The sequence below is a fragment of the Argopecten irradians genome, chromosome 3 (assembly GCF_041381155.1).
Source record: "Argopecten irradians isolate NY chromosome 3, Ai_NY, whole genome shotgun sequence".
Classification (NCBI taxonomy): Eukaryota; Metazoa; Mollusca; class Bivalvia; order Pectinida; family Pectinidae; genus Argopecten; species Argopecten irradians.
The window spans coordinates 26,234,678-26,249,660 of NC_091136.1; the positions used below are offsets into that span (position 1 = coordinate 26,234,678).

General features: G+C 32.0%; 1 protein-coding gene across 2 annotated transcripts in view; it reads right to left on the bottom strand.

Annotated features, from left to right (window-relative positions):
* Positions 1-14,050, bottom strand: part of LOC138318006 (homeobox protein SIX2-like) — a 29,180-nt gene extending 15,130 nt beyond the window's left edge. Inside the window, exon 1 of one of the 2 annotated variants that reach the window (XM_069260018.1) lies at positions 12,843-14,050. In XM_069260018.1, the coding sequence (XP_069116119.1) occupies positions 12,843-13,636 (794 nt within the window). In that variant the 5' untranslated portion in view covers positions 13,637-14,050. The remainder of the gene's footprint in view (positions 1-12,842) is intronic. The other variant, XM_069260019.1, reaches the window with a different exon arrangement.
* Positions 14,051-14,983: the final 933 nt, after the last annotated feature.

A 14,983-nucleotide genomic window follows, 5' to 3' on the forward strand; every position in this document is an offset into this window, starting at 1 on the left:
TTGGGATGTTGATGTAAAAATCATATGTCATCAAAGATGAAATTAAACGGGAAAATCTGTATAATAGTTATTTTACTAATTATTTATAATCACTTTCATTTACATACCTACACATTCAGAGGCTATTTTGCATGTCAAAATCCAAAGACAATTATTTAGTTTAAAATAAAAATCATTTTCAACAAAAAATGCAAAAAAAAATTAATTTGAATACTCTTTACCTCATGATTAACAAAAGTAGGAATAGTTAAAGTTTGCGAGTGCGAATCACAAATTGCTTAAGGATTCAAATAAAACAAAAAGTGTCATTTATATGTTGTTCCATACGAAATTTATGCGCATATATTTTATACACATTTCTCATATTATTGAGAAAAAAAAGAAACTACCAAGCCCAACTTGAAATTTAAGATAATTTTGAAAAGTTATATTTCGAAATCATTATCTGTTGCAGATAACAAGCAGAGAGATTTTTTTTCAGTAATAAAGTGCAGTACTTAATATTGGAACAGTTTATATAAACAGGGTCGATGGAAGTAACCCCGTGTCCCATTTATCATTCACTACAACACGTCTTTCCATGCTGGATGCATTCAAGGGAACATCTTTACAAGGATGACAGACTTCATGTGACCATTACATCCTTCCAAAAGTACAAAGTGTCTGTACACTGATATTATTTGTAGTTTAATACACCTTTTCTGCAATTTTATGTCCACGTTTGTGGTCGTTTAATATTCCTGCCTCTGTATTTCCACTGTTTAGCCAACAGGTGTAGAACGTTTCAGGCTCATTCGACCCGTCAGCGTAACATGTTCTGCTTCGTCAAGGTAGTACTAGGCCATTTCACGCTTTTTGTGTCTGAATAGATTTCTGAAGAATTTTATGCTTCATTTAAAATATGTCAATTGATTGTGATGAAAAAGTTGTATATGAAATGGAAATTTCATATTTATAGTAAATAAAGACTACGACATTATGATTAAATTTAAAAATAATAATTTTGAAATGTAATATTTACGTTTATGATATTGTGTGATTTAACAAGAGAAAGCGTGATTTGGGCACAAGGCCGACGTCTCTTACACAACAATGAAACATAATTACAGAAACTTTTATCTCTTATAGACACAAACAGTGCATATCATCTATACATTATTGCGAATCAAATAAACAACACAATAATATAGTTATGTAGATACACGTGTTATCACGAGTGTGGTTAATCCTCTCTAAAATACCGGCACAATACGTTAGGAGAAAAGTGCACTCCATATATGTAGCAGTTTTACAAACATGTAAATCAAATAGTAATCAACAATTGAATATAGATATGCAATACATACGGAATTGTCTTCCAATGGTACATACAAAATGTAAACTATGTACTACCAACCCTTAATTAAAACTCGCACAACTATGGAATTTTTTTAAACGTAGTTGCGAATTCACACGAATATTTTTCCAACTTTTAGACTAATTATATACTAAATATATTCAGATGTTCCTTCGATGTATATTTTCAAGTACAAAACTAATCTAGAATGACGTGCCATAAATTTGTCTGTTTCATTTCCCTTGTAGAATAATACATCAATTTGAAACTCAACGACGATCAAAAATGATAGACAACAAATCCGGAATAAATTAGAACACAAACTTTATATTAGATGATAACAATGAAGGAACAACAAACAGTCTCAGTCGTAGTATATACATATCGACATAGAATTAAAGCAAACATTACCTGGTATGTACCCTGGCTAAAACTAGACGAACTCAAAATTGAAAGAAATAACGTCTTAATTTTGTAACAAAATCGACTATTGTTTTAAACGTATGTCAACAACAAATAGCATGCATTCAAAACAATGTATGAGTAAAGGTAATATCATTGTCATGATATTATTATCATTATAATTCAGATATCATGTCAATAATTTTATAAAATCATTAGAAGAAAAGATCTACTCAATTCGGTCAAACGATGATTTGTTAAGTGCTCAAGAAGAGACAATAATATAATAAAATATCCAATTTGCTTTTTTGAAAGTTGAAAATTTTGAAGTTTGAAATTTGTTAAAATTTAGATGAAAAATGTGGCACAATTATTATAAAGTCAAATAATTTCATAATATGTTATGTTTTACTTCCCAAAAGGATCTAGTTTATTTCAAACTTTAACGTGAATTCATTAATATTACTTTGCAATTACGTATTTTCACAATAACACTCATTTCATTGTATAGTTTTGTCAACAGTAATTGTTCAGTTTATATACCTTTTGGTGAACAGGTGTTTCTCAGGAAATACCATACAGCTTATGAAAACTAAAGGGAAATATTTGTATTTCATCTGATTTAAGCCTAATATAAAATAATACTTTTGTAATTATTAACATCGCATCGATTCGATTTCTGTATTTGGTTTTCAAAAATTTCCTCCAATCGATAATCTAACACCATTTTAAAAGTTTTCCGCGTCATACCAGCGCTTTATTAATTATATGAAGGCGGACGTAGCTCTCTAATGGTTTGACCAATGCTAACACCAACGGTCACACCTAACTTTTGTCTGACGTGTTTACTCTTACAAGGCGGCACCGAATGGTGGCATCGCGACCGCACACCTGTGTTATTATGGGATGGATTGAAGCCAACAAGTCACTTGATGACATGGATTTGAATACAACTATAAGAGGATGCAAAGTCAATATCATTAGCAAAGTGATTTCGATGACTGGGGAGTTGGTAAGGAACAGGCACACGCTGTGAAATGACGTGGCCGGTGGCCTTCCCTCCCATCGTCACCCAATGTTTCTCGATTTAAAGTAAACATTTGTGCAGTGTAACCGTTAATATATTGCATCTTACAGTGAAATATTGCCGGTGCATTGTTTGCAATTTCTGATTTATTTCATGTGTGTTTTTCTACGGTAGGTAAAATTTCTGACATATTTCATCTATTAAAGAAAGTATTTTTAATTCGCATTAGGGAGAACATTCCATATAAGGATTGAAGGTGTTTAATGACCAGTAGAACACATATTAAGTGCACTAAATGATGTCATTACCAAAACCAAGAATGTTTGTCAACGGGGTTAATTAAAATCATCCTAAATGCATGGATTAAAAATAATAAGTACGTTTGCGAACATTGTATTAGATATATCACAAATATCACTTAGAATATCGAAGCAATCATAATAAAGTTTACTGCTAAAACGATCGACTATATCGAAGGAAATCTTGAATAGATAACGGTATTTATTGCTTAGTATCAAAACGTATTAGCGAAATAGTCGATAATTGATATGTCAACATCAAATTAAAATTTATTGAATTATTAATCTATACTAAAAACAAATATTTAAACCTAACCAGCCTGCCGTACATACAACAAGGTATACCGTTAGTTATAAAAAAATCAAGGTACAATGTACATTATATCTTTCGTTACCGCTTTTTTACAAATAACTGATTAAATATATGAAAGAAACAATTAGGGAAACATGAAATATGTATTCATACACTATGTTTTGCCGTTAGTAATTAAAAAAATCAAGGTACAATATACATAATATCTTTCGTTACCGTTGTTTTACAAATAACTGATTAAATATATGAAAGAAACAATTAGGGAAACATGAAATATGTTTTCTTTACTAATCTTAACTGAATGGATGTGTAATAAAAACTAACTTTCAAAACGTTTGTCTCACAATATCTGGATTGAAGTAGTTATCTCTGACCATGTGTACCTAGGTTTGGTTGTCCTACATTTCCCTATCAAGGACGACTTTTTTACGTAGATGTGGTCTGTCTCTGGCAAACATCACCTCCGACGGCTACAGGGCTCGCTATCACCATTCTCACCGGAATGTGGAATGTTGTATACATAATTACTTTTTTCTTCAGCCTAACTATCTCTAGCATGGGGTTCTGGTGTCCATTTAAGAATTATATGGTATAAGTTTATTTATTTTAAACGACGTGTTTAGCCAATAAAGAAAATTAAGGTTTTCTTTTCTTGGTATCTCACAGAGAAGAAAATCGTCCATTGCAGATAAAGTTATTCGGGATGTATCAGTTTGTACCTTTATTTACTTTGAACTGAAATCAATTGACAAAAGGGACATTTATTTCGTATTAATATTCTGAAATTCCGTGATTTTGAGTTATGGTGTGAGCGATTCTGCGAGGAGAGATAAAGATGATACCATTTATGACACTACCTATAAATCTTCCACTATATTACAATGCTTGTCACCTGTCACTTCAATATACAAATATAATGGTCCTTATTCTGCCCATGAATGACATGTACTATAAGGTTAAAAGGAGAGAATTTAAATGGATCTCAATATGTACCCGAATTATTTTATTAATCCCTGCAGAGTATATATTAATTGTACATATTGACATATCTTTTTATTTTTTCCAATGAGTTATCCCTGTAAAATGTTAGAGATTTCATGACATATAACACTTTAACTTACAACAATACCAAGAGAAATTCCGCGTATACATATGTGTAATATAAAATGATTTAAATAACTTTGATAACTATTTATCAGACCCAGCTCTTTTGTTTGTTTGTTTGGTATGTATTTACAAAAGAATGTTTATAATACGGGATACGAACAGACTGGTCTTGCACTTAAACAACACAAACAAATGTAGAATGATTATTAGAAAGTTTTTGCTTATAAATATATACATATACTGGTGTCTAAGTTTAGATTCATTTTAACTATTGATACTTAATAATGTCCATGGTTTCATTCATGTTTATTCTGCTATACTATACCACCCTCACGTACATGCTCTTTCATAACTGGCCCTGACGGTGTCTGCCTTTGTATAACCAAACCCTAAAAATACCTAGGATATTTACATGACAAAATTCTCTTGGCATTTTTACGAGGGCGATACACTTGTTCGTGTATAATTAATTATATTTAAGATCTTGATCAACACCTACCTTAAAAAATGCTCAGTATTTTTTAATATATCCAATGTACAGTGTAACAGACTATCCTTAGAATATTTTAACAATATTTGAATATCACCACAAGTAAGTCAGACATGTGAAGCAACCTGATTTTTACATATTTCCTTTGAACTTTATGTTTATCAATAAGTTGAATACCGACACCAAAAACATATTTCCAAACTATTCCTGTAAAGACAATAACATTCCGATATGACAATTGAAAAGAAAAACGTATAAAAAGACGTCCTTCTTTTTTTTTATTTGAAATTACCCTTCAAATCTACAAAATGGATTAGTTTATATCAAATAAATTAAAAATAATCTCTTCGACATTAAGTTTCGGAGAGCAGCCGCATACCCTGCATGTGAAGAATTTTTTGCAAACCTACCTCAAAATTAAGCATACATTGTATTTGGATGAAATCAATTTTTCCTATTTGGTAAAAATTAACCGTAGTTGCTAAAGTTACTTCAGAGAGAATAGAGGTATTCAAACAAGTTATAAATAAAGTGAAAAGCCTTTAGCTGATTTTTTATGTATCAAACTTAGATTTAAAATTTCAAATCCGATCAATAAATTTGTTAATGATAAGATTGCTTTAAGAATAAACACTTTAGTTGAAATTACAAATATTGTCGATCTGATTTCTTGTCTAGTGATTTATATTGTTTATAAACTAAATACAGTATTGAGTGCAAAAACATTTAACACTGAATTTTTGCCTACAAAATAAAATTTATGGGTTGAAATAAAGAGACGAGGGGAAATAATACCCTGTTTTTCATATAATGGCAGCACCATCAGATAACTAGAGAAAGAAAACCACAAGTCATTTGAGACGCTAAGCCTTTGGTTCAGTCAATACGGTTTATGTTATTCTACATAGTGATATAGAAATTATTTATAAATAGAGAGTAAATTTAATTTTAGTTATTAACATATATTCTCTTCTTTTCTACCAAACCTCTTTACCATTTTGAAAAATATTTTCGTTAATTGTTTTTATACCTCATTTTATAAATCATAAACTATCAACTTCATAACGTGTTTGGTATTAATATGGATAAGACAACATTTTGGATTAATTTTGTTTCTAATTTACTTCTTTAACTAATGAATCCCTGTCTACGGAATACACAATATCGTATTGGCTATACAGTATAGCTGTACATGTATCTAAGGACAAATTGCAGAAATACATAGAGGCGACAGAATTACTTTAAATGCAAAGAAAGTCATATACAAAATTATTAGGAATATAGTATTTAAGAAAAAATTCTATTGAATTTCAAAGGATTCTTTATGATATATTTATAACCGTGGCCGTATCAAGATACAAGAAATCTAAAGAAATATTTTCGAAAATAACATACAAGTTTACTCTTAAGTATAACAGTTAGATAAAAATGTGCGTATGTAAATAGTTATATCTAGTATATTGTATGTCATTGGAGAAAAACATTATTTTTTTCTATTACTGGGGCATTTCCTTGAAAAATTTATAAGTTTGTAGCAGCGAAAAAATAAATGTCCTTTAACGAAATTCTGCAAATAATTTCATCTTGAAATATGTAAATGATAAATATGTCACATCATTAAAATTTGCAACATATTTTTACCACGTGGTTAGGTAACGCGAGAAAAGGTTGTAATCCATATCAGCTACAAAAGTTAACATATTTATATAAAAAAATATTTCATCGTAAAAAGCAATATATTTCGAGGAGATGTTATGAAACCATATGTTACCAAATCTCAGTATGAAAATAAATATTAATCGAATCCAGCAATTATTCGACTCAGTATTATGCAAAACTGACTTATCTCAGTAATCGGAAAACGTTTGCCATCAAGAAATGGAAATATGAGAATTAACATGAAGACAGTGGGCTGTCAGAATCTCGTCAACTGCGGTCACCTGATACCGCCGAGTTAGCCATGCATGGTGATGTCCCAGTACAGGGGAAATAAAACCCGGCTGTTGCGCGTACGATACTATAGGGCACACACGGTGAACTACTCACTGGTACCTGATCGTGATCGACACAATATTTCTCATATTTATCATGTATGATATATCAAAAGTCATGATATGTTTGTTCAACTGATAAATCATGATGCCGCAGTAATGAAAATAAAAATCATCAAAATATTAAAAGGAACACAGACAATTTCACAAAATAATAATTCTAAATTCTTAAAAATAACAAATCTTATATTTGTATTTATTTTATCGTTACCTTTAAAGATTTTTTATTGCTGACGAACAGTATCTTTTCTCTTTCAAAAGGAGCAGACGAATTAGCATTTCTTCAGATACAAAAGTTACTTATATATGCCCTATATGGAATGAAGCAAAACAAATTATTTTATATCAATTTTTGTATTAATTAGACATATATATACATGATTCGACATCAGTAATTGTTCAGATGATGAGTATCGTTTATGCTCTGTTGGCGGTGGAGCATATTTAAAATAACATATATCTTTACATTTAAAGTTTCTCTTAGTTTTAATGCTATACATTGATTTTGATAACTAACCACTTATATTTTTTGTCAACGATGCTTTCTATTTTACAATATTGTTAAGTGGTAGACACTTGTACGACATTGTTGGATTATAAAGTTGTTGTTTTGTCTCGATGTTATATGGGATTGTTAAGGATAGGAAATGCAAGATATAAGTCTTGTTCAAAGTCCAGCCTATAATTACTGTTCTAATGGAATAACGCGCAACGCGATTACTGACCATAACAACATAACTGACATATTAATCTTAACAACAGACAACTCTGCCAGATTACAGACAAATCTTTAAACCTATATCCTACTTAATTACTGACAAAAATCGACATCATTAGCGACAAAAGTAATTACGTAACAAATATACCGGAAAAAATACAACATGATTACTAACAATTAATGTTTGGTAATTAACGAATCCAACATGATCACTGAAAAAATCTAAACTTAATTGTCAAAAAAATTACTGACTTATTTAATTTGATTATTAATTTTGCCGCATGTTTAATGACATTTTCAACCTGCAAATTCAGCGCTATCGCTGACAATCATAAACCGATTACGACATTCAAGTCATAACTTAACAAATACATCCTGATTACATAGAAAAGCATGTAAATTTATTGATATTTTGGACTGATCGCTAAAAACTCTTAGTTTATTCACACATCTGACCCGCACTCTGTCTTTTAAATATTTAATTCATTTACCTTTGAATGACTGAATAGTTTGTCTTAATTTTGCATAAATGTAAATTAATGGATATTGAATTAAAATAAACATTCCGCCAGTTATCCCCATGCAACATTCTTCAATAAAGTTCTAATTTTAATTAGTCTTTGCTGTTAATTCCCATTACCAGTTGAAAGAATCTCCAGTAACAATATCAGATATTTTCTCCGGCCAATTTCAAGCAGAAATATTCAGGGCAAATTTATCTAAAGATGTTTTTAATTTTTATACCAGGTGTATTCATATCATATCAAATTAAGAAATATTATTTTCCATGCTATGACGGCGAAGATAAATAGTAAGGAAGGGTATACACCCGGAAGTGATAATCAATTTATATTGTCTTATATGTGTTAGTTTCTCCATTGTCTTGCAGGTAAAAACAAAACAAAAATATAATAAATAAAATGATTTACGTTGTTTACATTGTCAAGTTGCATATCCGCTACGGATACATACCAAACCTGTATGTGAATCATACATTTAAATGACACCACAGTACTGTCCGGAAATATGCATCTTCTTCGTCACCGGTTTTAATATTATAAATACACACCAGTCATCAATATCAAGTATGAGGTCAAAGCTACAACAACTGCAAAGTGCATCCTTCAGATGTATTTGGATTTGTTATATTAACATCGACAGAAATATTCGTAATTGTTTTCAAATTGGACAACTGTTACATGGGCGAAGTGTAAACAATCTAACTGTCTGATCGATCCGGCAATGAACAGAGAATGATGTACATTTCTAAACCTGATTCCAGATGTTCCCTGTCGATATTATACCATTTCTAGTAATTATAAAATGGTTAATTCTAATATGACAATACACCGCCTGTCCTCCCGTCATTCTGGGCGGTATCACAATAGAAGGGGTGTGGTCAAAGCTCTCCCCACTGATTACTGATTAATGTGTGTGTTAATAGTTGCGATAGACTGAGTAGTCGAATCCACTTCATTTCCGTGTGTAGTCTAGGTATTGATCTGTGTTGCTGGCTATTAAATAGCATTAAGTGGATAGTCCGCTCACGACTGGTGGATACCTTGCTAATATAAGCGGGGATTAATCAGAAATAAAGTTGTATTCCAAATCAATTTAATGATCCGCTCCTAAATATAGTTATTATAATATGATTTACATCTGTTTCTGTATTATGTCTTTAATTTTCATTGTAATATCATCTTTCTATATTCTTGTTTTGCAATCACACAAATTAAATATAGTTTTTTAAAGCTTTATCAATAATTTGTGATAATATAACACAAAGTCAGCTAAGCATATAGAAACATTGACGAATACCATCAAATTTTGTCAACAAATTTTATTCAATATATATAAAATCTCTAATATATTCCATGAAAAGAGCTTTAACGGCGATATGTATTGTCTAAATCTATATGAGTTAATTTTAAGCCGGCTAATACAAAAAATAAAATCAGTATTACAACTATAGAAAAGTGCTAACTAGACCCTGTAATATCCTTCTCTAATAAAACAATAAGTGACACATAAATATGAGAAAAAAGTCGGAAATATCTCAGGGAACAGCAAAATAAAAATACTAATATGTGTGTAAAAACTATAATTTATAAAAAAGTAATTGCTGACCAAACCGGTGAGTAAGGATTCATTATGGCTAGAGATGAACAGTTTGGAGTGAATGCCCTGTTTCCTGTTAAAGACATGGCACGATGAAGCTGTTCCGCTGTAGACACCGAGCGGGGCTTCTCTGCGGGAATAATCATACCCTTCTTGTCGCGCAAAATTATATTTCAAATTAATTAGTATGGAAAATGTCGGGTATAATTTCCTCGTGTCCCCGATTGCTCTCAAGCGGTGTTATCCTCAATATAAGGTCGGAAGAGGTTGTCAAAGCCCGAGGCTACTCACCTGAGTTTGACTTAGCTCGCATCCTTATTTTGATTTTTCACATTAACGTTTTTGCCAGGAGGTATGCAAATGAATTAGAGCACAAAGGGACGTGATTACACGGGTGGGGTGGTAGGAAGAGGCAAAAAGACCAAGCAACTGACGAGGCTTTGACAATTAAACACTGAATGGACCATCCTATATCTAGTGATTACAAATCGCGAGGATCATCAAGATCAGGGATAAGGTTGCAAAATATTTTCTCCTCGGAAATAAACAGTTTCTTGTTAATTTAATGGTTCGGTAGCGCTTCAATTGTTATGCTGTTTTATATAAAGACGTTCTGTTTGTTGCTTTAGATAATTTGACAAAAATCTAAAATGCAAAACAGTTTATTTGTTGTAAAGATAAACGTCGAATAGCTAGATGTTGTTCAATCTGTGGGTTTTCAGCGTACCCGGACCAAAGGTCTTGGAGGAATATGCAGATTCGTGATTACCATAAGAACAGCAGCCTTCTAACGACGTAATGACACGAGATAAAATCTACTAGCTAAGGGTGTGAGGAGAAATAAGCCCAGAACCTATTAAAATATTACTGATGCTTATGGGGAAAATTAAAGGGAAAACCTTGAAAAATAAACGGTTCATGTGTTATAATGTTTTTATTCGGATAATTACCACTTATATACATTGTTTTTGTCTGCCTTTGCCGTCATTTTATTTTAATATCGAATTACACAAAATGCATTTAATATACTCATTGAAAATATTTTGTTTATAAATGAAAATTAATTGTGTTTTATCGATACATCCGAAAAAATAATTATAAAGATAAAAAAAAAATTTGTTCATGCATTTTTTGTTTTCAAAATATTACATATAATACGTTTTATTAGTTAAATAATTCCCTGAACGGAAACAAGTTTTATTTTTCAAACCTGTATTTCTTTAAAAAATGTTTTATTTTGATTGAACATACGTAGAGATTTCCATTTATGTGAAATTATACAATTTTTGCATTTAGTAATTATATCAAACAAATACATGCAATGGATACACCATATATAATTTAGATATTTTTCTATTTACGTTTCACGGTAAAAGAAAATGCCACACTCAGAATACAGGATTTAATGTTATCATAATTGTGCACACCCAAAAAGTCGATGCAATGAACGTGAACAAAAATATTTCAAATATCTTATGTCTATGTGGTTTAGTAATTTCATTAAAATACCTTTGTATTAGATTAGTGTGCTGTGTTTGGGTGTCGATTGTACTTCGCTCTTCCCTAACAAGGATGATATGGGCGCAGCCTGACTAGTAATGACATTAGTTTGTAGCGTGAAAACATTCCACACTTCGCTCTCAATTAGATTTTCATACTTAATCACCAAAATATCTTTCCACAATTGTCCCCAGGTCTACGTCCACTTTCTGTCAATGAGAGTTATTCCGGCGACACAAGTGACGGCCACTTGGGTTTTATTCTTTAATATGAAGGTCTTTCTTATAAGCCCCAATTTACACAGAACACAACAATAAGCTACAGACGGCTATAGACGAACGATGTGGTGGTACGCAGCACTCCATTAAAAACCCTTATATTTACTTTTAATTGAATTTTCGAATTTCAAAATATGGAAGACTCCCTCGCTAATCAAATGTCAGCACGTGAATGGTGTTTTCATATTTGAAATAATTCAGACATACACAGACTGTGAACTGCCATCAGTTTGATTCGCAGACCTGGTGACATTTTTCACGATCTTAGCCAGTATGATCATCAATTTCACGGGATGGTATTTAAGTAAGGAGAAATATTTAGTATGTAGAAGTATCCGGAAATGTCTTGTTTCCTGTTTATCTTCACAGATATGTATTGTTGTTTATAATTATTCAACTTGGTTTTATATTTTGTAAGTCGAAATCTTCCTTGTCTTTCTATTTATCACAACATTAATTCACATATTTTAATTTATACAATCTGGGAATCCATTCAACACACAAAACAAAAACAGTAACAATATAATTTGTTTTAAATTCCTGTCCTTTGTACTTTTGATATAAGCAACGTAAAAGTGTTAAATATTGTTGCATAAAGTGTTTAACTTTATACTGTCGCATTATTTTGAGTGTAAAATGAATCTCATGCTTATTATCACACAGTGAAAACCTAGATATCGCTTATGTTTCTGTGTTTCTATTTATCAGGATTTTTTTTTAATGTTTTCTAAAATTCTACCATGAAATCTGAACTGATGCGAAACGTGTTGGAAGTATAGGTTAGCCCTTCCGTTTTCTCACTAGTTACGTAGGACGGGTTTATTAAAGGCGGTTAATTACAACACAAGAGCTATCAGTGCGTCGCCGATTGAAAATTAATGCATTCACCTTAAAATATAATACCAACATTTGATACTGGTCGGCGAAACATGATATTAATGTTAATATCATTTGTGTCGTGGAAGTGAATAAATTGCTCATAAAATAATGACATGGGGCTTATCTAGATAGGAAATTTTTAAATATTTCAACACATAAAAGGTGTATATTACCCGGACGGGCTCTCCCCTAGCCAGCATTGCGTATGCAACTTTTATGATCTTATAACAACCATTGGTAGACTGCAGTGTGTTTTCACCCAAAATAACACCTTTAACGTAGGTAAATATTTTCTTCCGTAATATATATATAATATATACATACCCAGTAACTGTTTGCTGCTGCGGGGTACGATCTCTCTGTCGGCGATTTTTGAACCAGTTACTAACTTGCGTCAATGTTAAGCCTGTCTTTTTTGCTAAATTTCTCTTCTCATCTGGTGTTGGATACCTATTTTGTTTGTAACACTCTTTTAAAGCTTGACGAGATTTCTCCTTGAAACAATATACAGTTTCCTCACCATCCCAAATTGTTTTCGGTAAAGGATATTTTCTCCTCAGTCTGTATTTATCGACAGCACCCAAAGGTCTTCCTCGGATTTTTTGCGCTTCCATATAATGTGCCTTGTACCATAGCTGCTGTAAAAAAGAATGATTTGTGTCGTGGAATTCATGACTTTCTAAGATTGCATATAGTTCTCTATAGCTTCCTCTATGGAATGCAACAGTCGCTCTGGCTTTGAGGACAGCCTCACTACCTCTTAAGAGTTCGCTAGGAGGTAACGACCAAAGAAACCTGGCTAGTCTGTCAATATCACCCTTCTGTTGAAGGGCTTCACAAACACATGCCACCTGTTCCGGCGAGAAAGTCAGATTCTTGCCAGATAAAAGTTCCGAGGTGGTTGCAGAAGAAGGTGAGGCAGGGTTAGAAGTTTGTGTATTATCCCCGGACCCATTTAGTGTATCAGTACTATGGGCAGACGAAACATCCCTCGTCATGGTAACGTTGCTTCCTCCTCCCGTGCTATCATTATGAGTGGACACGCTGAGGATTGCCGTGGCACAATTAACTGGGTCGGGACTCAGGCCCGAGGGGTCGAGGCTTGGAGCTGTGTCCATTATCACACAGTTCCTGGTCGAGTTGTCTGGCACAGCGCAGTCGATATGACGAGTTGAGATAACTGCAATAATATTTACAATGTCAAATGCTTTTCATTGAGGACAATGTCGTGTGACGGCGCGCGATTGGCCACCTTGGTTCGAGAGGCTGTTCTACAATCTGACAGGGCGGGGCCGCGCTACGGGTAATTGTCCTCTCTCACATACGTGATCTGATCAACATTGTAGTTTATGAACTGTATCTGTCAAGCTTTTACATCTGATACTGTAACTATAAGATATGGCCGATTTTTTAAATACACTATCCACTTTGCTGTAATGAGTATGAAACGCATTACTTTGTGTAGATACACATCGAACTATAAAATAGTGTTGCTCTCGCAGTAAGGAACGTGTCTATAATACAGCACGAAAGTCGTGTATTATATGTCTATAATGCTGGACTATATACTGTCAATGGTCTCTCTCCAGGGACACTGAACACACTGATCTTATCTATACAGAAATTTGCATCTTATATACAATTATTGAGGAAGGGTAATTTCGTGTACCTTAATAATCCTCTAAGAACTCCTAGATCATGACTAGATGGTGACAATGTACTAGGCAGCCACCTTTACATTTACGTTCAGATGATTTATTATGAATCTATTGTTGACAAAACTCACAACACAGTAATTATATAACTTTATTTCATATAATGTGCAGTGTACTTTACTTTAAAAATTTTGAGATATTAAAATGATATAAAATCATGAGTAAGTAAGTTTGACTATATTACCTCCAAATGAATTCTAGGTGTGAATAGAAATGTGTGTTTTCATAATTTTGTTAATTTAATGTCTTGAATTTTGAAAGTATGATGATATAAGATAAAGTGCAGCACTTGTCATGTTTTATTTGATCATTTTATATTATCATTTTATGTATTGTTTAAAAAATAAATTACAAAAATGTATAATAAGACATCTTCGTATAAAACGTTATTTTATCTGGCTGGAATAAAGGTCATTGTAATTAATTATTGAAAATATTTTCACTGTATTTTTCATTTCTTATTTAGAAATATAACGTTTTCTGTTACTAAAATATTAATAGCATCATTTACTTTCTTTCTTTAACCTTTCCTTTAATTGCATATGCCATTTTAATATAAAAATACGATGTTTCTAGTAATTATAATTATTATTTTTATTCTGACTTTTCATGTTCATTTCCCTTATCACAACACATTGAATACGTGGGATAGGAGGTCGACATCAAATGACCCTAGCTATAGGTCGTTAATCTATTCAACCAACAAGAATCACACATAGATATATTGCATTACCCTTCACCATCTCTGAA